This window comes from Rattus norvegicus, chromosome 3 (assembly GCF_036323735.1).
Source record: "Rattus norvegicus strain BN/NHsdMcwi chromosome 3, GRCr8, whole genome shotgun sequence".
Classification (NCBI taxonomy): Eukaryota; Metazoa; Chordata; class Mammalia; order Rodentia; family Muridae; genus Rattus; species Rattus norvegicus.
The window spans coordinates 173741488-173766893 of NC_086021.1; the positions used below are offsets into that span (position 1 = coordinate 173741488).

Here is a 25406-nt window from a genome sequence, read left to right on the forward strand (position 1 = left end):
GGATCTGGTAGTTTGAATAGGATTAGCCCCCATAGATGCATGTCTTTGAATGTTTGGCCCATAGGAAGTAGCACTATTAGGAGGTGTGGCCTTGTTGGAGTAGGTGTGGCCTTGTTGGAGTAGGTGTGGCCTTGTTGGAGTAGGTGTGGCCTTGTTGGAGTAGGTGTGGCCTTGTTGGAGTAGGTGTGGCCTTGTTGGAGTAGGTGTGGCCTTGTTGGAGTAGGTGTGGCCTTGTTGGAGTAGTTGAGGCCTTGTTGGAGTAGGTGAGGCCTTGTTGGAGTAAGCATGTCACTGTGGAGGTGGGCTTTGAGGTCCTATGCTCAAACTAGACCTACTGTGGCAGCTCTTAGCCTGCTTCTTGCAGATCCAAATATAGAATGCTCAGCTCTTCCTCCAGCACCATGTCTTCCTGCCATGATGATAATTACCTAAACCTCTGAAACTATAAGCCAGCCTTCATTAAATGTTTTCCTTTATAAGAGTGGCAGCGGCCATAGTGTGTCCTCCCAGACATAGAAACCCTAACTAAGACAATGGGTTAAAGGCTAGACGTAAAGTAGACATATGGGTAGGTAAGAGAAGGTGAGGACGAATGTAAAGCAAGTGGATATATGGACAGGATAGGGGAGCAAATGGTTGAAAGGTGGTGAATAAGTGGAAGGAAAGGTGAGCAGAGACTGGGGACCTGAGAGGACACTGTGAGATTGGGATCAGAGAGGATGCTATGAGATTGGCTGAGTGAGTAAGAGGCTCGAATAATTAGTGGGCGGGCAGGTGGTTGGAAGCATGACCACATGAGTCAAAACATTAACCAAAATTAAGGATGTGAAATTATATATTGTAATTCATATTACACAAAGTTAATATGACAGAAACCATCTAGGAAAGGCTATGGCAAGTGAGTTTTCTGGAGATGTCCCACCATTTTGCATGGGTGCGACGGATGAGCTCTGGAGGCAAAGTCCCCAGAGACTTCATCTCAGGATTGCTTCTCGCTGCTGACACACCTTTCCTGCCACTGTTACATAGCTTATGATTCTTAGGCATTAGCACACCCTACTGGGAAAATTTCCTGCAGGTCAACATGAAGATGAAGATGTACTGTCATGTAGCAATGCTGTGTAGACAAATTGATGATTTCATAATCCCTGATAATGATTTTATAGAACTCTTAAATTGATACAAGTAACTTCAACCACCCTGTAAGACAAAAGCTGTGAATGGAGCTCTGTAAACTTTCATACATCACAGGCTAGTTGCATTAGGAAAAGAAAGTAAGTTTAGAACAAATTTACAATCAAGGAGAACATTTCTTCTAGCTTAGGAATGAGGCTACTATTTGGTGACTAAAGGTCATAAACTGGGAATGGACAATTTATTGTAGGTGCAAGGACAAAAAAAATAAAAAGATTATAGACCAGTTACAAGACTTCAAAATAATAAGTCTCTTGTCTCTTGACAAAACTGTGCAAGCTTGTGACATGAAAACAATTGCTTTAAACTTATAATGAACTGATGGAGCTAGAAAGTAAATGAGGGATGTTCAGTCAGGTACTAGTCTTCATGGAAACAATTCTGCTCTAATTCCCTAAACCTTATCAACATGAACTCTTGCCTTACACTTACTATGAACTTAAGGAATATGTAAAAGTGCTTCAGAAACCATGTGATAGATTATCCTGAGAAGGGATAAAGACCAAGAACAACAATCAATTGTGGTGTAGCCCTTTTCTGCTTCATCCAGTCTCTCTCTCTCTCTCCCTCCCTCCCCCTCCCTTTCCCTCTCCCTCTCCCCATCTCTCTCCCTCTCCATTTCTATCCCTTCTTTTCATTCTGGCTCATGAAGAGTTAAGGAACTCTGAGGGCCTAGCCTAGCCATCGAGAGGCCCTTGAGTCAAAGAGTAAAGAGCCCAAGTAATTAAGTGTCTTTTCTTAATCCCCTTAACCCCCTGTTACTATCAGCAGGAATTAATTTCGAGAGGCCATCAGCTTTTGGCTTGAGAACACCAAGAGATAATTAAACAGTCAAACATCATCACGTTTTGACCCCTGCAGATGCCACACCTTGCTGCCTCCCTCAGTTTACCTGGATGCATTTGGAAATATACAGAAAAATGGATCAATCGTAGAAAAGCATTCAAGGCTTAAATACATAGAGGAATGGGCAGGAAACGTTCACACAGTGTTAGATGAAGAACTAGGTGGCAGAAAGCCAGACCTAGTGGCAAGGGGGTGTGGACATATGTGTCAGGTCCATGTGTCTGATAGTGGTGTGTGGCAGAATCCATGATGAAACTGCAGGGGCTCTGGGTGCCCGAAGTGTTGGGCTCTACCGTGCAAAGTAAGGAGAGTTAGAACTTGGGACGATGAAGGGCTTCACTCCATGTTCTGGTGCAGGACCTGCAGCTGTTAGGACAGGCAGGCATCTGTGCAAGAGGCATGGATGTGTGTCAGGCACTGCCATGCACTTCTGGCCCACTCTGTGGTGGCCTATGAGTTAAAAAGCCCAGGGACTCTCTAGACAGGCACACCACACACCGCAGGGACAAAGCCAAAGATTCCGAGGCTGCAGTGGAGGGAGCATCAAGTGAAGTGGCAGCTAGACAGTTGTGTCACCAAGCATGTGGGTGACTTCTGCGTGTACCTCATTCCAAGGGTGATTGGAAAGATGAAAGGGTCTCTCTTGTCTATCAGGGAAATAATTCCTCCTGGTTGCTGTCCAAGCTGAAAGCAGGAATCTGCATAAAAAGAGGGATAGAAACTTAAGTCTTTTAAGTAAAGCCTTTCCCTCCCCTCCCTCTCCTCTCTCTCCCTTCTTCACCTCCCTCCCTCCCCCTGTCATTTTTGTTTGCTTTGTGATTTGGGACAAGCTCTCATTATGTATCTCCAGCTGGCCTGGATCTTGCCATATAGACCAGGCTGGCCCGGAACTCATAGAGCTGTATGGGCCTCTTGAGTGCTGAGATTAAGTTGCAAGTCAAGCACACCACAAGAAAACCTACAACCTCCACAAACCTGAACTCACAGGGGCTCACGGAGACAGCTGACAACCAGGGGGCCTGCACAGGGCGGACCTAGATCCTCTACATATATTTCATAATTGTGTAGCTTGGTGTTTTTGCAGGGACTCCTAACAGAGGGAGGAGGGAGCAGGGGCTGTTTCTGACACCTTAGATTGCTTTTGGGACTCTGTTCCTCCTACTAGGTTGCCTTGCCGGTCCTTAATATGAAGGGAGGTGCCTAGTCATATTGCGACTTGGTATGCCATGTTCGATTGATATTTCTGGGAGGTCTGCCCTTTTTGAAGGGAAAGGGAGAAGGAGTAGATGGGGAGGGGTCAAGTAAGGGGGAGAGACTAAAAAAACTGTGGTTGGGATATAATAAACTAATAAAAGGAAGAAAGGAAGGAAAGGGAAGAGGAAAGAATGGGGATGGGGAAGGAAAGGGAAAGAATGGGGATAGGGGAAGGGAAGGGAAGATGAGGAGAAGGGGAAGGGAAGGGAAGGGAAAGAATGGGGATAGGGGAAGGGAAGATGAGGAGAAGGAGAAGGGGAGGGGAAGGGGAGGGGAAAGGAAGGGGAAAGGGAAAGAAGGGGAGGGGAGGGGAAAAGAAGGGAAGGGGAGGAGAGGGGAAGGGAAAAGGAGGAGAAGGGGAAAGGGAAGGGAAAGGGGAAGGGGAAAGGGAAGGGAAAGAGGAAGGAGGAGGGGAAGGAGAAGGGGAAGAGGAAGGGGAGGAAAAGGGGGAGGGGGAGGAGAAGGGGAAAGGGAAGGGGAAAGGGAAGGGGAAAGGGAAGGGGAAAGGGAAGGGGAAAGGGAAGGGGAAAGGGAAGGGAAGGGAAGCAGGTAGGCTGAATGAGCTGCAGAAAGCAAGGCAGTAAGCAGCAATCCTCCTGCCTCAGTCTTCTGAGTGGCAGGATATGTGTGCTATCAAGCCCAGCTGAGAGGTTCCTGAATCTTTTTCCAGTCATCAGGATGTGGTCTATAGTGCATGTGTGTGTGTGTGTGTGTGTGTGTGTGTGTGTGTGTGTGTGTAGAACACAGCAGGCCTAGCAGTTTTGTCATAACCGGCTAGATGGTAACGGCATTTGTGACTGACTGTAGTTGGGTACAAAGCAGAAGTGACAGCTTTATTTTGTGTTACCCACAATGCATCATTGTGACAACGGTGCTTCTCCCACTCACTGTTCAGTGCCTGGGTTCCAAGCACTTCAGTCCACAGCGCGTGCAGCACTTCTCGTCCAGGGGACAGTCACTGTCCCATAGGCACTTGGGCTTATCGATCTTAGAGCACACCATGGGCTTCCGAGGGCAGAAACCTGTTTTGACTTTGTGAAGTAAAATCAGACAGTTAACTTCGAAATCCTTGGAAATAATATGACACAAATTTGGAAACCCTGATAATGTTTTATTTATTTTTAATTTCTTTGTGTGTGTGTGTGTGTGTGTGTGTGTGTGTGTGTGTGTGTGTGTGTGTGTGTACAGGGCACCATCAATTTGTGGTTACTAAATAATGAAGACAGAGAACAAACAAGGGTTTTTGATGTTTTTTGCTTTTTGCTTTTCCCAAAAAGGATTTCTCTGGTTTCCTGGCTGTCCTGAAGCTCACTCTGTCGACCAGGCTGGCCTTGAACTCACAGATCTGCCTGTCTCTTCCTCCTGAGTGCTGGGATTAAAGGTGTGCATCACCACCATCCAGGTAAGTTTTTTTTTTTTTTTTTAGGGTGGGGTGTTGGGTAGGGGAGAAACAGAGAATGATTGCACTCATGAGAGGCTTTGAAGAACCCCACAAGTGTCCAGAGGTCAACATAAGAGTTCCGGTTGGACATTTTAAAAAGTCTTCTGAGAAATCTTAAAGATTAGGGGAAGGGGCATCTGAGATCACCTCAAACCAGGTACTGTATTCAGGAGGCTGAGGCTAGACCAGGCTAGACCACCTAGTGAGTTCTGTGATGCTGCCTTAACCCATTCCACGGGGTACTGAAGCCACCACAAGATGGCACCCATGGCATTCGCCCATAGCCTCCGAGAGGTTTGTCCACAGTCCTTACCTAGCCAGGCTCTGGCACAGATGAAGCCACACCTGGATTCGCAGCACTTCTCCTTCTCTGGGCAATCCATGTCGTTCTTACAGGAGGCTGGGCACTCCATTCGCATTTGGAAAGGGAACAGTGGGCATTGTCCTTTCTTCACTGGAACAAGAGCAGAGGTGAGCTTTACAGCATCCCACCACTGCCCTTCAGAAAGCTCTTCTCCTCAGGGGTGAGTTTCTATACCTCGGATCAGCTCACCCTGACCATCTCCAGTAGGCCAAGGAGAAACAAAAACATAGGGCATGAAAATGGTCTTAAAGTCAGAAGCCCACCACATTAAAACTCTATTCCTGGGGGCTGGAGAGATGGCTCAGTGGTTAAGAGCTGCTCTTCCAGAGGTCTTGAGTTCAATTCCTAGCAACCGCATGGTGGCTTATAACCATTTATAATGAAATCTGGTGCCCTCTTCTGGGTTGCAGGCACACATGCAGGGAGAATTGTGAGGACAGCTCCTCAGACAGATGTGAGGAGCTGTCCTCACAGAGAATGCTGTATACATCAACGTCATCATCATCATCACCACCACCCTCACCACCACCATCACCATCACCATCACCACCACCACCACCACCATCATAATTTTAAAAGAGTCCCAGTTCTGTCTCTCAATAAACTCAGTTTTTCTATGAAATAAAGCCACCTGTCATTTCCAGGTTTGTGGTATACAGACAGTCACTTAGGCTTTGGTAGATGTGTGAGTTCCTGCCGACTATGGATGTAAGGGCATCCTCTCTGCAGACATTGTATGACAGTTTCCCTTTGAGGAATAATGGGGAGAAAACGCCATGTATACCTACCTCTCTGGGACCCTATAGTTCATTCGTGTTCTCTCTCCCTCTCTTTCCTTCCTTTCTTTTTCTTAGGTCAGATTCAGACATGAAAGGTTTTTTTCCCCTAATCTAATTTATTCCTGTTTCTGTTTCTGTTTTATTGTTTTGAGATAAAGTCTAATGTAGCCCTTGCTGGCCCTCCAACCTGCTGTGTAGCCAACACTAGCCTTGAACTCTTAACCCTTCTGCCTCTACCTCCTAAGGGCTGCGATTATAGAACAGCATACGTCCCTCACTTTTTTGACTTACAAAGTTATTTACAGCTACTTTCTTCCGTGATTCTTTGGAGCCCTCCTGAAAGGGAAGCACATGGCCCTAGCTTTTTTATTTATTTATTTATTATTATGACTATACTGTAGATGTCTTCAGACACACCAGAAGAGGACATCGGATCCCATGACAGATGGTTGTGAGCCACCATGTGGTTGCTGGGATTTGAACTCAGGACCTCTGGAAGAGCAGTTGGTGCTCTAACCACTGAGCCATCCCTCCGGCCCCGCCCTAGCTTTTCAAAGCCGGGTTATGAAGTTGTCTTTGCTGTTCAGACTCAGCAAGGCGGAGAAATTAAACCTTCGGCTCCACCCTCTACCAGCTGTTCATTCCCACGCAACTAAAAGGATTGTCCTAACTCTGCTTCCTCATCCTCGAAGTGTTAGTGACAGAGCCAGCCAGGTCTGGTGGCTCACACCTGTAAATCAGCATTTGGATGGCTGAGACAGGAGGATTGCTGCACGTTTCTGACTGGCCCGGGCTACAGAACGAGACCAAACAAATAAAACCAGAAAGGTTTGACGACAGAATACTTCTCAACCTGCCTCACGAAGCTTAAGGTGGAAATAGCGTGCCAAGAAGTCAACCGCGGTTCTCCCAGGGCTGAAGCATGCATTTTGAAGATCCACAGTCACTTGTCACTAATGAGCCACATTGTGAAGAGCCAGCATGCCATGGCCTTTATATCTTTTGACTGCACAGGCTCCTGCCAACAACCTAGTGAGCTGCTTGCCCTTCCAGAGTCAAAACTGGAGGGATTTGCAGCAGACAGAGGGGAGTAAGATGTCAGTCCGGGTTGTTTGATGCACAGATAGCACACCGCTCCCAGCAGCAGCGAGCAGCACTGATCATCGCGTTGAAGAACGAGTCTATAGGCTTCACCTCCACCAGTCTCCACCTCTATGGGGTTCTAGAACTGACCTATCTGGGCCTCCTTCAAAGGTGTTTCCTCAGGATGATGCTCAACGGGTTGATGTGATGAGAAGCATCTTCCTCTGAAGAGTTAGAACGGGGCCTCAGATTCCACAGGCCCGATGTTTATGAATGCGTTATGTGTATTGTCTCATTTTGGGCGGTTTGTGGGAGACCAAGAATAGAGAAGTCATGCACAGCTGGGGTATGAAATCGAGGCCTGGAAGGCCCTCGAATAAGGGCCATGGAGAATCGTAGCATTCAGGAGAGCACGATGGAAAGCCATCCTTGGGAAGAGAAAGTACGAGGCTGGTACCCAGTTGCTCAGGAGAGAGGAGGGGCCAGAACCCTGAGATTACTCAGCATTACTTGGGAGACAGGGGGAGCCTGGGAAGTAAGTTCAAGGAGTTTAGGTGTTTGCCCAGAGACAGCAGAAGACTAGGAGGGAGAGCTTGAAGAGGGAGACTGCTTGGAGAGTCACCTCCTCTTACCATTCTCTGACCTCAAGCCTTCCTTGTGTAGAGGGGGCAGCCCACAGGAACTCTTCCTGGCTTCCAGAGGCCTCCCATCTGCTAACTTTCCCTCATCTCCGGGCTTGACAATGTCTACGTTAGCTTGGTTTCCAGTCACAGCAACTCCGTTAGGTAAACACTGTTAACATCCCCATTTTATAGCCCAGCCAAAAGTCACGAATGCAGGTAGCTACCCAAAGGCACCTCATGCAGCAGCCATAGAGCAAGGGTTTGGACCCAAGGCATCTTGGTCTCAAAGCCTGAGACTATAACTCTACCATTACTCTGTGTGTCGTTAAGCGAGGCCCTCTGACTGCTAGGGAGGTAGGTCTTACCAAAAAACATGCAAGCATTCCGACAGTCCGCTTTGCTGAGGAAGTTGTTAGAGTTCCCACCGCATCCACTGTACGTAAAGGCTCTGCACTTATGCTTCTGGGAGTCAAAATACCAGTGCGTCAAGGTGTCTTTGCAGTTTCCTGCATCCGAGGGTAACAGGCAGGGTTCTGAGGTGAGGAAGCACAGCGGAGTGTAAACCGGAGGTCAAGTTCCTAGCCACGAGCCTGCGTCTTAACTCACGGTGTTCCTGCTCCACTCACAGAAAAAAAGCCAGTGGGAAAGAGTCATAGGTGGGCCACGGAGATGCCTCAGCCAATAAAAGCCAACCCTAATGGATCTCTGGGGCCACACGGTGGAAGAAAGAAACCAACTCCTGCGTGTTGTCTGTTGACTTCCGCAAACACGCCATGGCAGCCTCCCCAGCAAGATAAAAATAAACACATGTGGAGGGTTTTTTTTTTTTTGGTGTTTGTTTTTTATCTTTTAAATTCTGACCCCCTGTATTTTATGTGTATTGAGTGGTCTGATTTCATGGGGTTTGTGCACCCTGTGTGTGCAGTACCGTCTGAGGCCAGAAGAGGGAGACAGAGCTCCTGGAACTAAACGCAGGTCTCTTGCAAGAGCAAGAAGGGCTTTCGACTGCTTGAGCCATCTCTCCAGGCCCCCATTTTTTTAAAAAGGTTTTTCAGCACCTACCTGGTGGCACACAACTGTGTATAACTCCAGGTCCAGGGGACTTGATACTCTCTTCTGACCCTGACAGGCAGTAGTCGTACACGGTGTTTATACTTACACGCAGGAACGCCAACCACACAGATAAAATACAAATACATCTTTAAAGAGGCGTAGGCTCTAGTGCTAGCTCTACATCGGAGCTGGATGCCACGCAGCTCTCCTGAACATTCCTTTTTCATGGGAGACGCTTTACAAACAGCACACAGAAACACTTGGGCGCAAATCTTTCTTCCACGTTGCCTTGAGCTCTGAGAGGGCAAGATGCGCTCAGGAGCTGTAACCCCGAGTGCCTAGCAAAGAGCCTGGGATACCGGGAGAATGAGCACAGTCCCCGAGGTCTAAAATTGAATATGACATGGCGAGGTCACATTGCTTCCTTACTCAGCACACACACACACACACACACACACACACACACACACACACACACACCTCTCCTAGGACAACCCTCACTGACTGTTGTTACTCTAAGATCATGATAAAGAGAAACAAAAGCAAGATAACAGAGACTCACAGAATGCTCCAGACTTCCAACTTCCAGCTAAAGCGAATAGCTAACACTCCTCCACTAATTACAGCTTTCTCCTCATCCTCTACGCCCTCGTTAGAGATAAGAGCTACCTCAATAGATAGATGTTCAGACACAAATGAATCCATTTTTGGACAATATCCAATTTAAGGCTTAACCCTTACTTGTCTAGTCCTCTCTGAGTTACCCAACCCAAACCTGAATCCTGTAATAGGCTCAAACAGATTCTTACTGACCTAGACGCCTCGTGGTTGTCTGTGATGTGCATTCTCTGTGACAGTCATGAGCGATAAACGAAAGTGTATTTATGTTAGTCTTGGGCCCAAAGAAAGCACAAATCCATCTCACGTGGCTCTGAGTTAACAGGGAGCTTGGCCTCTGAGCGCACTTACAGCAGACAGCAGGTTCACAGGTCTGTCCATCCAACCAAGCCTCTGCTTCCGTGGCTCTCTTCATGGTCCCCGTGTGATAGGAACCGTCACTTCATTCTCTCCCCACCCCCCCATCTCTCTCTCTCTCTCTCTCTCTCTCTCTCTCTCTCTCTCTCTCTCTCTCTCTCGTGTGTGTGTGTGTGTGTGTTTAAACAAAGTCTCTATGTAGACCAGGCTGACCTAGAAATCAAAGATCCACCTGTCTTTGCCTCTTAAGTGCTAGGGTTAAAGACCTTATGTGCCTTTATGCCTGGCCCCTATCTTAATATATTAATTAGGTGTGAAATTAAGAAAGAAATTAGTGAATTCTCTATTAAATGTTTGGTCCTTGACATTCAGAATGCTGACTATTTGGGAATTCCAGGAAACCCTTTTAAAGGCCAAAGAGTACAAAATGATTCAAGCATCTGGTTTGAGGTCTGCTTCATTTCTCAAACGACAATTTGAATGAAGTTTGATTTTGCAAATAACAGCCTTACGCATAGTGAACATCAAGTAGGCACTAGATATCTATGAAGGATCGAATGTCGTAAAGAAGAAATTTAGTGTCAATATCAACTACTTCGTGTCCACTCCACCTTGGTGTCCACTCTGCCTGGACTTGGACTTAAAGGCAGAGGGTTGAATTACAGAATGAGAAGGGTATAAACTCTGGCCTTTTGGTCTGGTCTTCTAAGAGGCTTGTTCAACTAGTTCTGGACATGGTAAGAAGTGGGCAGCCTTAAAGCGTCCCTGGGCCTCCCCGCTGGATGCCAGTACCTTCATAAGGGTCCATGCACAGTCTCCCGCAGGCAAAGTGACAACACTTGAAATGCGCCTCACAGTTGAAGTCTGTTTTGCACGAGCTCAAAATCCCGTTTCTGCAGTCCAGCCGCTTCCTAGGACACTCTCCCACTTTTTCTGCAAAGAAAGAAACAGCCAAGCTCACATCCTCAAGCATTTCAGCCCCTTTCCTCCAAGGCAGAGGCGAGCTGTGACGAGCTCAGCTTTTTCATCGACCTCCGACGCTCAGGTCCTCCCTTGCCTATGCCTAGCAGCCACAGCTGTCGCTCTGCGTGCTTCATGTGCTCAGATAACCAAAGGGAAGCCATCTTGGGTTCCAAAGCGCGTGACTAGGCACAGACATGGCCGTGTGTCTTAAACAGAAGAGCTATTTCTGTGTAAGCTGATGACTCTAGTGCCCAATTCCTCTGCCTCCTGCACCACAGTCAGCAGAGGACACAAGAGGAGGAGGAGAGGCAGTGGAGGAGCCAGGAGTCCCGACTTTGGTCCCTGACATCTTGTGTGAGCTCAGGACCAGTCTGGGTTCCGTTACAGGGCTTTCTGAGTTAGTGACTGTAGGAGGGAAAGACATGGTGTGTGTGGGGCAGAGGAAGGAAGTGCAGTCAGACCGATCTGGTCTTGACAGCCCAGCTCCAACATTAGCTGGACAAATAATATTTGAACACCATATTTTATTGTCAGAGTCACAGGTTTGCCAGCTGAAAGATGAGAGTGGCGGTCCCTACCTCAGAGTCTGCAGAGCCTGCTTGTTGAAATTTCTTGGGATGGTGCCCACGGTACATGCCCTACAGTGCTGGGCCCTGGGCAGCATATAAGGTCGCATCCTCACTTTGAAGGCCATGGCATGAGTTCTAGGCTTCATGGTTTGTGGTAGCCAGAATTCTAAAGCCGTTCCTCAGTACTGCTGTCATTGAACCAACTGGGGCACTGCTAAGAGGGACCTCATAGGCACAGCCCAAGCCCTATCAACAGGATCTCTTAAAAGCAGGATTTCGTGGTTGGTAGAGAAGTTAGAGAGATTCAAACTGTGGGAAGGCTCCGACAGGTTACCTCAGCAGCTTTGACCATGGCGGATGGCTTCTAGAAGCTGGCTTCACTATAGAAACAAAAGCCCCAGACCTACAGTTATAAGAGAACCATTACACTACAAGTGACCTGAGAAGAGGACCCAGATGAGAACAGCAGCCCCGGCTGGCACTTTGCTCTTAGCCTGGTACGAATCTGAGAGGAAAATGTAGATGACCCACACCAGATTTCTGACCTCCTGATAGAGGTTCCATATCAGCAAACAGCTAATACAGTCTTCCTTGGCTCTGAACTGAGCACGCATGATCAGGGTTTAATCTCAGAGTGCAGATCTTCTTGGGTTTTGGAACTACGCAACTTTAGAAGGAGAAGGTCCACGCGTCAGTGCCAGTTCCCTGGCTTTGTAAGTTCAGAGATCAGCTAGGATAACATGGCGTGGATTAGGTGGAGTCTGGGCCTTACAAGGCTCACTTCAGGAGCCCAGTCCCGAGTTATCAGGTACGGAGCGAGGATGGCCTTGCTCCCACCTGGACCTCATCGTCTGTGAATCGTTCAGAAACCATGGACTATGAATCTCCATTATGTAAGGGCTAGGTGAGTCTGAGTTTCAGAGATATCCTAGGCAAATAGTGTAGAATCACCTCACGGTGATCAACACACGGGAGCTTCCAAATTATAAAGTCCAGGCCCCCATCTCTCTAGTGTTGACTCCAGCCTCCCTCCTGCTTCCCAGGGGCACTTCAGCCTCAGTGTAGGCTTGTTATTGTGTGTTCTGCCCACCTCGTTACCCTGTCATTTGAGGCCTCTGTCCTCCATGGAAGACTCTTCTTAGCCATTTACCTTTTGTTTATGCACCAGGGACTCTTCCTGATCTCAGGTGTCTCCAGAGCTTCCCGAATTCCTTCTGGCTTAACACATCCTTTCCCACGATTCTGACTAGTTCAGACGTCTCTCCCCCAAGCCCACCCTCTCTTCCGAGCTGAAGACCTTTGTGTACAGTTACCTGAGGAAAAGTCATCCAAGAGGCTCTCGAGAGCGCTTGTTTCAATGTGTTTAAGACAGAACCAGAGTCTTCCAGGCCTAAAGAGCATGTTGTCCCCCCCTCTCTGTTCCCCATCCTGATCTTCGACACAGCAACAACCCCATCATAGAAAGCACTGAAGAAAGGGTTTTCTCTGCTCCCCACAGCCCAGATATCAATCCAACCAGGGTTTGGGTCAATTCTGTTTCTTTAATCCCCCCCCATTCTTCTCTCTCTCTCTCTCTCTCTCTCATGCCTGGCTTCCTGCCATTGCTTGCTTTTTCTTCTTTCAGTCTCACACCCAATGAGTAGTTAAGTCAAAAAAAAAAAAAAAGAAAAAGAAAAAGAAAAAGAAAAGAAAAGACACATATTGAGGAAACCTAAGGAAATAATTTGGGTAAACAGGTGAAGGAAGCCACCAACTGGTAAACAGAGGTAGCTCTCTGCGACCCTGAATCCAGCAATGCCAAACAATCCTAGCCCTTGGTCCCCAAGAGCACTGCCCAGGAAGAATGGCTTAGCAGGGTGGACGCACGTTTGATCTTGGCGGTATATGACGCTGAGGTCTGATCCAAGGAGAGGAAGAGAAACAGCACGAGAGCTCCACTCCGCCAGGAGCTGGCTGGGCCAGAGAGGGACAGTGCCTGTGTGAGCAGAGGACAGGACATGAGTTAGGCTCATCTGGAGGGGAGGAGCAGTCTATGCAGACATGTCTTAGGGAGGGTCCCCAGCCCCACTTACGTCATGGATGAGAAAACAGAGCTCGAAGCAAGAAGGGATCTGTCTGAGGCGGCAAGTTAAGGCGGGTCTGAGACGGTCACCCCAGGACTCTCCGTGGCACCCCATACTTGGTCATGGTGCTGCGTCTGGTCCTCCTTGGTCACTTCCCCACTGTGTCACTCCTGGGTAAGAAGTCACACTTGAATCATCACAGGGCTCCATTTGGAACAGTTCCAAGGTGACTTTCCTGGGCTTCTGTCTGAAGCAACTTCAGACACAATTCAGCAAGGCCTTTGCTCTGCTCCACTGACGACAGGAATGGAGATTGCCTGGAGACCTGGGCAGACATTAAAGGATTTTGGTGTCTTAGAATCACGAAGGCACACATGCATATATACAGAGACACACAGACACATAGATACACACACACACACACACACACACACACACACACACAAACAAACACGACCTATTGACCTGCTATTTCTTATTTCTTCTGGCTCCATAGAACTCTGAGATCTTATGATTCATCGAGACAACCTGATAGACAGTAGACAGACTGTTCCCTTTCAAGTGCTGGTTTGTTCATGCCACACATATGTTTTTAGTGTGTGTGTGTGTGTCTGTGTGTCTGTGTGTGAGCATATCACAGTTCACACGTGGAGACCAGAGGACAACTCTTGGGAGTCTGTCTCTTGTTCCACTGTGGATAGTAGGGATAGAACTCAGGAAGGAGCCCTTACCTGCTGAGGCAGGGCCTCCGCATAGGTTTTTATTTCAAGATGAGACGACCCTGTGATGTCTGTAGCTTCCTCTAGGCAAACACATTTCAGAAGCAGTGAGAAGGAGGGAGAGGGAAAAGAGGATGTCTTCATGCATCAAATACTGGGATGAATCCTACTGGACTTTCAGAGCCCAAGGAGCTAGGACCATGCCTTGGAGCGTCTCTCTTGGAGCTCTTGAAGCAACTGTATGACAATTTGTAGAAGCTGCCACCCCCTTCTCCACCTTCAAAAGAACCCCGATGTCCTCCAGCTAACAAAGACAGCAGCACCTGGACTTTTTCCAAAATAGGAATGCTAACCCCAAATCAATAATTGTGATTTTGGCCTTCTCTTGCTTACTTACACCCTATAGCGTAAGTTGGATCCTCAGTTTTCCTCTTCCAGAGAATGGGAAAACATAGCTAGCGTAGCAGCCTTGTTATGGGAATGTGAATGTCATGGCAAGAAAATCTGGTCTGTTATTATAGAATCAAGACAGCATGGCACAAAGCTTATGTTTGGCGTTGGACTGTTTTCCTGGGCTCACCCCTGTTACCGGCTGTGTGGTCTCAGCTCAGTTACTTTTAGCTTTACCTAAACCTCCAGGAGAATTGATCAGTTGTCTGATTAGGCATGCCCCAATACACACTTGCCAGGGAGCAAATGGCAGCAGTCAGTGTCAACTGTGCTCCCTTCTTCCTTAGCTCAAGTCCCCCAGTCAGACTGCGAGGCTCCTCAGAAGGCTGAGGCCAGACACTTAAGCTAGTGTCATGGTTTAAAATTTAACTTGTGGGGCTGGGGATTTAGCTCAGTGGTAGAGCGCTTACCTAGGAAGGGCAAGGCCCTGGGTTCGGTCCCCAGCTCCGAAAAAAAAGAACCAAAAAAAAAATTTTTTTTAACTTGTTAATCTCTATTGATCCAGTCTTGAGAATGAATTGTTCAGATTAGCATCTAGCCAGCCATTAAAAAGGAGAGTTCCCAGGGTAAGCATAATGGGAAAACGCAGATCTAGCTAGAGTCCTCCAAAACATAGTAGAGGGTTTATAATTGCAGTTTTAACCCGTGTCCATCTCTTGGACCATGGTTATATGGTACTATGGCACATACATTATTATGCATACAAGGAATGTGCATATATTACAATTATTTACTGCTTACTCAACAAGTCCTTCTGTGTGGTGTTTGGGGGGTGGGGGCAGCTTTACCACAGAGTGAGGCTATTTTAAGTGGAAAGCGTTTATTTGTCAAGATGCCTTAAGACTGGATTGGAGAGGTAACTCAGCAGATAAGAGAGCACAGTGCTTGCTGGAGAGATGGCTCAGCAGTTAAGAGCACAGACTGCTCTTCCAGAGGCCCCGAGTTCAATTCCCAGCAACCACATGGTGGCTCACAACCATCTGTAATTGGATCTGATGCCCTCTTCTGATGTGTCTGAAGAGAGCAACAGTGTATTCACATAAATAAAACTAAATAAATCTTTAAAAAATAAAAAATAAAAAAAAGAAAAGAAAGAGAGGGCTAGGAATGTAGCTCAGAGGTAGAGCATTTGTGTGAGGCCCCGGACTGAAGACCCAGCACAGGCAAAGAAAGGGGCAGCAGGGAATTCTACAGGGTGGGAAGCAGTCTCAGGGGCTGGAGTGGGTTGGAGGAGACTAGAAAGTGATTGCTCATGAAACAGGGTTTACAGCTGGGGAGATACATAACATTTCAGAAACAGCAGATATGACTCAGGACCTTGTGAATGTGCTACAAAACTGAAACTGTTGCCCTGAAAATGGTCGATGTTATCTGGAGGAAATCCAGCAGTCCCTCAAAGTGGATGCCCGCCCGTGCAGTTGTCTCTTGCAGGTGCAGATGGGTGAATCAAGTGTACATGGCTGCAGCCAGCAGTCCTTGCCTCAGTTTACCCTTGCATGGCTCACATTGTGTCCACACTGCACTTGCTCACTCACTAATGCTTCAGGATTTAAGCTGAGGGAATATTCCAGAGCAATCAGAGAGACACTTTCAGTCCCTCCTGCAGCTCACTGAGCCATGGCTTCTCGTGGCCCCTGCTAACCTGCACTTGGAACAGAGGCTCTGGGCTTCCCTCTCTCTCCTGCCTTAGAGGTGCCATCTCCTGGCCTGATGCTCACTGGGAATCGTGGGTTCATGCCCACCTAACAGTCTCTACCCTCGGGGGTGACTTAGATGAAGTCTGGGCCAAAGACAAGAGAGGGAACATCCACAGGGAGTTGAAGGAGAGAGAGACCGAGACAGAGACATTGAAAAGGAGAAAGGGGAGGCACGGGTTCAAATCCACAGATAATTAGCCCACAGATAATTAGAGACGAGAAGAATCAGTGGCCGGGACGGTGTGTACACAGCTCAATCGGTCCATTGCTTGCCCAGCGTGTGTGAAGCCCTGATTCCACCCCCAGCCCCACATACAGTGGGTGAGGCGATGCAGACCTGTGATCCGGGTACAGTGCAGGTGGGTGTGGATGGATCAGTAACTTCTACTGCATAGCAAGTCTGAGACCAGCCTGGGAGAGATGAGACCCTGTCTCAAGAAAAAACGAGGGGTGGAGAGCAGAAAGGAAAGAGGAAGAGGGAAGGAAGAAAGAAGAAAAGGGAGAAAAGAATGGAGGGGAAAGAAGGTCTGGAGGGGGAAAAAAAAGAGGAGAGGAATCACAAAGAAAAAGGAGCAAGGTATTTCCAAACCCCCATTTGCCCCGGGGAAGAGGAAGGTTCTGGAATTCATACAGCTTTGCTATGAGATTCTAGAAGACCCCAAGCAATTCTGCCCCTCTCCCTAGTAAGCCACAGCCCAAGAACCATTGCTTGCAGAGGCTCAGACCAGCATGGCAGATCCCTTTCCCCCACAGTTTGCACCATGGGTACAGCTCGTCCACTGATGGCCTCTGGGGAGGGAACGTAGCTGGCTCAAGTCCAGAGCTGCTTCCTGGACTGTTGGGACACAGAGCAGAGGCCAGAGCCGCAGACCAGCCCCTCCTGGTTCAATGCCTGCCAACAGGTTACAGCTTCCCAAAATGAGACACTGGGGGCTTCTGCCATTCCTGGTCCCCCTCATCTTCCTGTGGAGCATCCAGAAACCTCAGCTGACAGAGGGGTTATTTTTCAGTAAGTACTGGGTCCAGGTCTTAGCATGGAGAGAGGAAACGTGATGGGGTTAGAGAACAAACGCACACTGCAGGTGACAGTGTCTCCCTCACCTTGCCCGGGAGCCTGGGTGGGGTGATGTTTGGAGTCAGGGTTTCTCCATATCCTGGAAAGATGGCCTGGCTGAACACAGGTCCTCGGTCTGCGGTGGTTGGCTCCCCACTGTTATAAAGAATTCTTCATGGAGGTGCTGGGACTAGTGCACATTAAATGGACCTTGAGGATTAAACAGCCAAAGGGATTTCCACTGAAGGACCAGCGATTCCTAGCACCACCCCATCCGCTCCAAAACCTGCCCACTGCAGCTCCCCAAAGCTTTCCTGTGTCACAGAGACCTTCCCTGTGTGCTAAAGAGCAGGAGTCCCTCCGGGTGATGGAGCATGGAGATTCTGAGCACTAGAAGGCAGCAGCAGAAAGTGGGTGCTTAGGAGGTCACGTGACAGGTGCAAATTCTGGGTCCACTCTTCAGGAGTTGTGTGACTCTGCATGAGTCCATGGAGCCTCCCCATGCTCTGGGTCCTCTGTTCTGTGCGGGCAACACTGACCAGGCCCACCCATAATTGTGTACTGAGGAGTGAGGGGAATGGCCAAGTGCCCCGGAAGCACTTCCTCAGTATGAATCACTGCTCATTTTAATCCAGACACCTTGACCAAGGTTTTTCAAACGTTGTCACATTAACCTTCAAAGCGACAATCTCAGCAAACATTGAGAGACACATGGGGCCAACCAAGGACAAAACCAAATGCTCAGAACGATCCCAAAGGGGTGGGTCCCTCCAGGGAATCTTACAGGTTGTAGAGAGAGGGATAGAGAAGTTACTAGAAATTAGATGCCAGAGTCACTACAGTTGGAGATGTGGCCAGTGTTGTGAAACCCTGAGCTGCTGAGGATTGCCTTCTCCTAGTGACAGGTGAGGGACAAATAGGCTTTCTGAACTCTGCAGGGGTGCCCTGGGACTGGGAAGGAAGAACAGTATCTCCTTCAACACCTCACAGGACCACATATTCTCCTCCTATAGAAACATGTCCAAAGTATAAAATAAAGTGTGACTTTGAAGAAAGAAGCCAGTGTTCACGACACAAACAGTGCCCAGAAAAGCAAAGGTGCTGCATGTTCGCCTGTGGGAAGAAATGCTTGGACCTCAACGAAGGTACCTGTCTCGGCCCCTGCTCCTGCCCTCCTGCTCTGGCACTGGCAAGCCTTCTGGGTCACCGAGGTTTCGTGTGTGACCCAGAGTCTCATGGTATCTGAGTGATGGCATCACTGGGTGGGGAGAGTGTCCTTGGTAATTTTTCTTCCATTCAAATATCTGAAGCGAACAATATCACTTTTTCTTTTAAAAATGATCGTTTTCTGTGTATAAATGTTTACCTGCATGAACACCGTATACACCACGTCCATACAGTTCCTATGGAGGAGAGAAGAGGGCATCATATGTTCTAAAATTGGTAATACAAATGGTTGTGAGCGGCCATGTGGATGCTAGGAACTGAACCCAGGTCCTCTGGAAGGACAGGAAGTGCTCTTAAAAGTAAGACATTGATCCAGCCCTGGATTTTCCATTTTGGACTCAGTTTTCTCTTTCACAAGATGAAGAGAGGTACTGGATCATTTGATCCCTTGGCTGCTCTGTGGTACTGTACTGAGATGCCCAGTAGCTATGAAAGACTCATCCAACACCTGTTGATGTCCGGCTGTATGATATCATGAGGCAGATGTGTGTGTAACATAAGGCAGTTGAGTGTGTAACATGTGGCAGGTATATGTATAACATAGGGCGGGTGTGGGTGTAACATGGGGCAGGTCTGTGTGTAACATGAGGCAGGTGTGTGTAACATGGGGCAGGTGTCTGTGTATCATGGGGCAGGTGTGTATGTAACATGGGGCAGGTGTGTATGTAACATGGGGCAGGTGTGTGTAACATGGGGCAGGTGTGGGTGTGACATGGGGCAGGTGTGGGTGTAGCATGGGGCAGGTGTGGGTGTAACATGGGGCAGGTGTGTGTGTGACATGGGGCAGGTGTGGGTGTATCATGGGGCAGGTGTGGGTGTAACATGGGGCAGGTGTGGGTGTAAAATGGGGCAGGTGTGGGTGTAACATGGGGCAGGTGTGGGTGTAACATGAGGCAGGTGTGGGTGTAACACGGGGCAGGTGTGGGTGTATCACGGGGCAGGTGTGTGTGTAACACGGGGAAGGTGTGGGTGTAACATGGGGCAGGCGTGGGTGTATCATGGGGCAGGTGTGTGTGTAGCATGAGGCAGGTGTGTGTGTAGCATGAGGCAGGTGTGGGTGTAGCATGGGGCAGGTGTGGGTGTAGCATGGGGCAGGTGTGGGTGTAACATGGGGCAGGTGTGGGTGTATCGTGGGGCAGGTGTGTGTGCAGCATGAGGCAGGTGTGGCTGTAACATGGGGCAGGTGTTTGTGTAACATGACGCAGGTGTGGGTGTGACATGGGGCAGGTGTGTGTGTAACATGATGCAGGTGTGTGTGTGACATGGGGCAGGTGTGTGTGTAACATGGGGCAGGTGTGGGTGTAACATGGGGCAGGTGTGTGTGTAACATGGGGCAGGTGTGTGTGTGACATGGGGCAGGTGTGGGTGTAGCATGGGGCAGGTGTTTGTGTAACATGGGGCAGGTGTGTGTAACATGGGGCAGGTGTGTGTGTATCATGGGGCAGGTGTGTGTATAACATGCGGCAGGTGTGTGTGTAACATGGGGCAGGTGTGGGTGTAACATGGGGCAGGTGTGTGTAACATGGGGCAGGTGTGAGTGTAACACGGGGCAGGTGTGTGTGTAGCATGAGGCAGGTGTGGGTGTAACATGGGGCAGGTGTGTGTGTATCATGGGGCAGGTGTTTGTGTAACATGACGCAGGTGTGGGTGTAACATGGGGCAGGTGTGTGTGTAACATGGGGCAGGTGTGTGTGTAACATGACGCAGGTGTGTGTGTATCATGGGGCAGGTGTGTGTGTAACATGGGGCAGGTGTGTGTGTAACATGGGGCAGGTGTGTGTAACATGGGGCAGGTGTGTGTGTATCATGGGGCAGGTGTGTGTGTAACATGGGGCAGGTGTGTGTGTAACATGGGGCAGGTGTGGGTGTAACATGGGGCAGGTGTGTGTGTGACATGGGGCAGGTGTGTGTGTGACATGGGGCAGGTGTATGTGTGACATGGGGCAGGTGTGGGTGTATCATGGGGCAGGTGTGTGTAACATGGGGCAGGTGTGAGTGTAACACGGGGCAGGTGTGTGTGTAACATGGGGCAGGTGTGTGTGTAACATGAGGCAGGTGTGGGTGTAACATGGGGCAGGTGTGTGTGTATCATGGGGCAGGTGTGTGTGTGTAGCATGAGGCAGGTGTGGGTGTATCATGGGGCAGGTGTGTGTGTAACACGGGGCAGGTGTGTGTAACATGGTGCAGGTGTGTGTGTGACATGGGGCAGGTGTGGGTGTAGCATGGGGCAGGTGTGGGTGTAACATGGGGCAGATGTGTGTGTATCATGGGGCAGGTGTGTGTGTAACACGGGGCAGGTGTGTGTGTAACACGGGGCAGGTGTGTGTAACACGGGGCAGGTGTGTGTAACACGGGGCAGGTGTGTGTAACATGGGGCAGATGTGTGTGTAACATGGGGCAGGTGTGTGTGTAACATGGGGCAGGTGTGTGTGTAACATGGGGCAGGTGTGTGTGTAACACGGGGCAGGTGTGGGTGTAACATGGGGCAGGTGTGGGTGTAACACGGGACAGGTGTGGGTGTAACATGGGGCAGGTGTGTGGTGTCTCCTGGTTTGTTTGTCCAGGCCTCTGTCCTCTCTGATAACCTCTGGCCTCCTGTACTTTGTTCTCTCTGTCACATCCTTGAGTCCTACAAAAGACCATCAAAATTATTCAGCCAGTTTTACCAGTCAACAAGTATTTGGGTGCTCATATCGCCCTGAGGGGCTCTGCCCACTCAGTATGGGCAGGAAAGCTTCTCCTGGGAGAGGCACACAGGCCTTGGGAACTGAGGGTGGTTTGCACGCAGATACCAAAGCAGTAGCTTGACAGACACCCACAAGTGCTAATGGGAAGGCCCTGGGATATGGGGCCATGATCAGGCCTGGAAATGCTGCCAAGTGGAGTAGGTGAGGCTGGATGGAGGAGGGAGCTGGGAGGGCCTTGATGCTCCCCGTGATCCAACCCCTGGCTCTGGTCTGCTTGGATTCTGGTTGTTGAATGAGGGAATCACTGGGAGACGAGGCTGATCTCAACTTTGACATTCTCCTGCCTCAGCCTCATGCTGTCTGGGATTCTAAGTGTGCACTAGCACACCTGCTGGGTCACGTACGTTTAACTCCCTCGCCAGCTATGTGACATCAGGAGAGCCGCTTCACCTCTCCAGGCCTCGTCTTCCCTAATTGCATAATGAGAACTGTACGAGATGTAGGAATGCCACAGCCCACGGCCAGCACTTTAATAGATAAACTTGTAGGTTTGTCCTAGGGTTTAATAGTGTGTAAATCAGTTGTCCATTAAATGCTTTAGTTTGGGATCTCTCTCTTTTTTCCTAAGAATGTTCCTGAACCATCCATTCTTGGCAAATGAAAGGCTCAGAACTGCTGTGCCAGGGTAAGGCTTCATGTTCTGAAGCCATCAGAAAATAGGAACAAGCCCAGGATAAATCTGCATCCCAGACATTAAAAAGCACACAGGAAAATCATGGGGTAAAGAGTGGAGCTAGGGGACTGGGGATTTAGCTCAGTGGTAGAGCGCTTGCCTAGGAAGCGCAAGGCCCTGGGTTCGGTCCCCAGCTCCGAGAAAAAGAACCAAAAAAAAAAAAAAAAAAAGAAAGAGTGGAGCTAGGCGGTGTCAGAAAGACATTGACACCTGTGAGTGCTTTGATATTGGAAGAACTTCCATATAGCTCAGGGCAGCCTTGAAATTACTGCCATCCCCCTGCCTCAGCCTCCCAAGTGCTGGGATATCATGCAGACGCACATGTAGATGGGTAGCCATGCAGGTGATTGAGTTAAATGTAGGTGACCCATAGCTGACGACAGAAAGGGTTTTGAAGGATAAATAGCAGTGTGCCTTGTTAGCAAGAGCAGCTCCAGCATTGAGCAGGTGTGAAGGCCATGGAGACAGGAGGCCATGGAGACAGGAGGCCACGGAGACAGGAGGCCATGGAGACAGGAGGAAATGGTGACAGGAGGACATGGAGACAGGAGGACATGGAGACAGGAGGTCATGGAGACAGGAGGACATGGTGACAGGAGGACATGGTGACAGGAGGACATGGAGACAGGAGGACATGGTGACAGGAGGTCATGGAGACAGGAGGTCATGGAGACAGGAGGCAATAGTGACAGGGGGACATGGAGACAGGAGGACATGGAGACAGGAGGGCATGGTGACAGGAGGGCATGGTGACAGGAGGACATGGAGACAGGAGGACATGGAGACAGGAGGTCATGGAGACAGGAGGCAATAGTGACAGGGGGACATGGAGACAGGAGGACATGGAGACAGGAGGGCATGGTGACAGGAGGTCATGGTGACAGGACATGGAGACAGGAGGACATGGAGACAGGAGGACATGGAGACAGGAGGCCATGGTGACAGGAGGCAATAGTGACAGGGGGACATGGAGACAGGAGGACATGGTGACAGGAGGACATGGTGACAGGAGGACATGGAGACAGGAGGCCATCGTGATAGGGGGACATGGAGACAGGAGGCCATGGAGACAGGAGGACATGGTGACAGGAGGACATGGTGACAGGAGGACATGGAGACAGGAGGCCATGGAGACAGGAGGTCATGGAGACAGGGGGTCATGGAGACAGGAGGCAATAGTGACAGGGGGACATGGAGACAGGAGGTCATGGAGACAGGAGGGCATGGTGACAGGAGGGCATGGTGACAGGAGGACATGGAGACAGGAGGACATGGAGACAGGAGGTCATGGAGACAGGAGGCAATAGTGACAGGGGGACATGGAGACAGGAGGACATGGAGACAGGAGGGCATGGTGACAGGAGGTCATGGTGACAGGACATGGAGACAGGAGGACATGGAGACAGGAGGACATGGAGACAGGAGGGCATGGTGACAGGAGGCCATGGTGACAGGAGGCCATGGTGACTTTCAGGCACGAGCTGGAAAGGATGAGTGTTAGGAGCATCAAACGAGAGAAGCTGTTGAGAGGGAGGATGTGGAATTTGGGGTTTGGGACAACTTTGTCATGAGTTAGTGGATCAGTTACTCTGGAACCTGACATCCACTAGACTGGAGAGGTTTGAATTGAGGGGGACACCATTCCTGGCAAAAGGAAAGACAGAAGGAACATTTGTGAGGCAAAATCATCAACCTGTCATCGCTTCGATGCTGAGAAGCAATGAGAGAGCTGCGTGCAGTGGCTGCATCTGCTCCTGCACAACAAGCAAGGTGGCACGTTGTGTTACCATCCTGCAGACGAGAAAACTGAGGCCAAAGAGGTTCCAGTGACTGGTCACAGTTCTCACTGAACTGGGAGCACAGCTCTGAGCTAGACAAAAAGAGCAATGGACAGAAGAAGGGGGTGGAGTTGTCCCCTAGGGACACAGGCTTCCAAGTATCTGTCTCCTATGATTTCCCCACAGACATATGCAGTCTGCCCCAGGATGCTGGCCCCTGCTTGGCCTACCTCCCACGCTGGTGGTATAACAAAAAGACTAACCTCTGTACCCAATTCATCTATGGTGGTTGCCAAGGGAACACCAACAACTTCCTATCTAAAGATATCTGTACATCCATTTGCACAAGGAAACACAGTAAGTGCCATAGGTCCCCAACCTTCATTATTACTAAGCCTAGTCAGCCATCTGAGCATTGGTCCTTTCCAAGACCGGGGCAGTACCGGAGGTGAAAACAGAAGGACCTGGAATAGAGGGAATGCAGGGAGGCAGTAGGCAGAGGGAACCTACAAGTCTGAGGTGAGTCACGGGAGCGCAAAGTTAATAGGAGTAGGGAGCGCCCTGCCCAGACTAATCCAGAGGAGGACACGAGGCCTGCCATGGTCACCTCACTGAAGCAACAGGTATAAAGTGGCAATCAGAAGGCATGGTCACCCTGAACCCAGCACCCAAGCAGGGGACAGAAGAAGGGGGCAGGGTTGTCCCTAGGGAGACAGACATCCAAGTGACTGTCTCCTATAATTTCCCCACAGAGGTATGCAGTCTGAGGGATAGGAACCCTCACACCTCCTCTGGTTTCCCTGTTTGCCAGAGGATGTGGAAGGGATCCCATCCCCCTTCCATTAGCTGAACGATCTGTTTCCTAGGGTGAATAAAGCCGAGCGTGTCCATCCTTGTCCTTGTGTCTTGCAGAAATGTCTTCCTGGATATGACAAGGATGAGCTGGAAGAAACTCCAGGTCTTGGCTCCTAATCTGAGGCTTTCTTCCCGTGAGCCCAGCACATGCTCTGGATTGGCTGCCAGCGGCCAAGTCTTAGCCACTGAGACTTTGGCTGTTCCCAAACCAGAACCCCAGAATCTGCTTATTCCCTTCCCACAAACCCAGCTGCTCCTCAGACATCATGATCTTCGACCTTTGACCCACTCTCCGTCTGGGACCCTATCACCTCAACTTTCAGGGTTCAAATTTATTCCTGTGTAGACTCTACTTCCTCCTAGTAAAGGATCCCGTGAGTCCTGATGTCTCAGAGTCTGAATAACTCATCTGCTGTCTGCAGGTGTTCATATCAGCTCCCAGCCCTCCGCATGCAAAATCACAGTTGTGCGCCAGGATAACAGTGTCTATTGTAAGCTGCTAAAGAACCGAGCAAAGGAAGAACCAGCATCCCTAAACCTGAGAGGCTCATTTGAAAAATATTTAGCACTGTGTTAGAAAGTATTTCAAATAAGAACACAATTCACAATCAACTTTTTTTTTTCTGGGCTTTTGAACTTTATTGAAAAATGCAAGCAGGAAGGGAATCAAACATTTATAACATATGTTGATTATTTACCTGACCAAAGTGCAATGATTTCTTTTAAAATCCTTTAAAATAAGTAACCATGGAAAACATAAGCCAGGAAATAAAATACAGATGGGAATTTTAACCATTAGATTGCTCTGTCTAATTTATTCTAACTCTCTGTTTAGTCTAAGAAACAAACAAATGAAACACTCTTGACCTATTATTAAAACAAGAACCGAATCAAATTAGCATAATCTAGTGTCTGTGTGTCAAGGGTCTACTTCTAGGAACTACGCTAACATCAGTTGAATGATGACTGGCCCTGAGTCACAGAGCACAGGATCACAAG

The 25406-nt window shown here is 49.1% G+C and overlaps 2 protein-coding genes across 4 annotated transcripts; one reads left to right on the forward strand and one right to left on the reverse strand.

Moving 5' to 3' along the window:
- Nucleotides 1-1356: 1356 nt before the first annotated feature.
- On the reverse strand, nucleotides 1357-17701 carry Wfdc8 (WAP four-disulfide core domain 8). 2 transcript variants are annotated; one of them, NM_001305428.2, is made up of 9 exons: nucleotides 17457-17701; nucleotides 17175-17337; nucleotides 13217-13532; nucleotides 13011-13119; nucleotides 10405-10545; nucleotides 7950-8117; nucleotides 5049-5189; nucleotides 4183-4325; nucleotides 1357-2738 (listed from the first exon to the last, which is right to left on the reverse strand). In NM_001305428.2, the coding sequence occupies exons 3-8, from the start codon at nucleotides 13319-13321 to the stop codon at nucleotides 4186-4188; spliced, it is 804 nt and encodes a 267-aa protein (NP_001292357.2). In that variant the 5' UTR covers nucleotides 13322-13532; nucleotides 17175-17337; nucleotides 17457-17701; the 3' UTR covers nucleotides 1357-2738; nucleotides 4183-4185. The 2 variants fall into 2 exon arrangements, with proteins under 2 accessions (NP_001292357.2, NP_001400645.1); NM_001413716.1 differs by lacking the exon at nucleotides 4183-4325.
- Wfdc6b (WAP four-disulfide core domain 6B) lies at nucleotides 16830-25310 on the forward strand. Of its 2 annotated transcripts, none has more exons than XM_063284322.1 (4): nucleotides 16830-17082; nucleotides 18141-18272; nucleotides 23739-23909; nucleotides 24830-25310. In XM_063284322.1, exons 1-4 carry the CDS (start codon nucleotides 16962-16964, stop codon nucleotides 24982-24984), a joined length of 579 nt encoding a protein of 192 aa, XP_063140392.1. In that variant the 5' UTR covers nucleotides 16830-16961; the 3' UTR covers nucleotides 24985-25310. The 2 variants fall into 2 exon arrangements, with proteins under 2 accessions (XP_063140392.1, NP_001399945.1); NM_001413016.1 differs by lacking the exon at nucleotides 24830-25310 and adding an exon at nucleotides 24465-24792 and having other exon boundaries at nucleotides 16903-17082.
- Nucleotides 25311-25406: the final 96 nt, after the last annotated feature.

Excerpts from the sequence above, each read along its gene's own strand:
- Wfdc6b (XM_063284322.1), top strand. The coding sequence starts at position 16,962 with ATGCCTGCCAACAGGTTACAGCTTCCCAAAATGAGACACTGGGGGCTT. Across the intron at positions 17,083-18,140 it reads GACAGAGGGGTTATTTTTCA|AAACATGTCCAAAGTATAAA; the intron begins GTAAGTACTGGG and ends CTCCTCCTATAG. Across the intron at positions 18,273-23,738 it reads ATGCTTGGACCTCAACGAAG|ACATATGCAGTCTGCCCCAG; the intron begins GTACCTGTCTCG and ends ATTTCCCCACAG.
- Wfdc8 (NM_001413716.1), bottom strand. The coding sequence starts at position 13,321 with ATGGGGTGCCACGGAGAGTCCTGGGGTGACCGTCTCAGACCCGCCTTA. Across the intron at positions 13,120-13,216 it reads TCTGTTTTCTCATCCATGAC|GCACTGTCCCTCTCTGGCCC; the intron begins GTAAGTGGGGCT and ends CTGCTCACACAG. Across the intron at positions 5,190-7,949 it reads GAATGCTTGCATGTTTTTTG|TGAAGAAAGGACAATGCCCA; the intron begins GTAAGACCTACC and ends CTCTTGTTCCAG.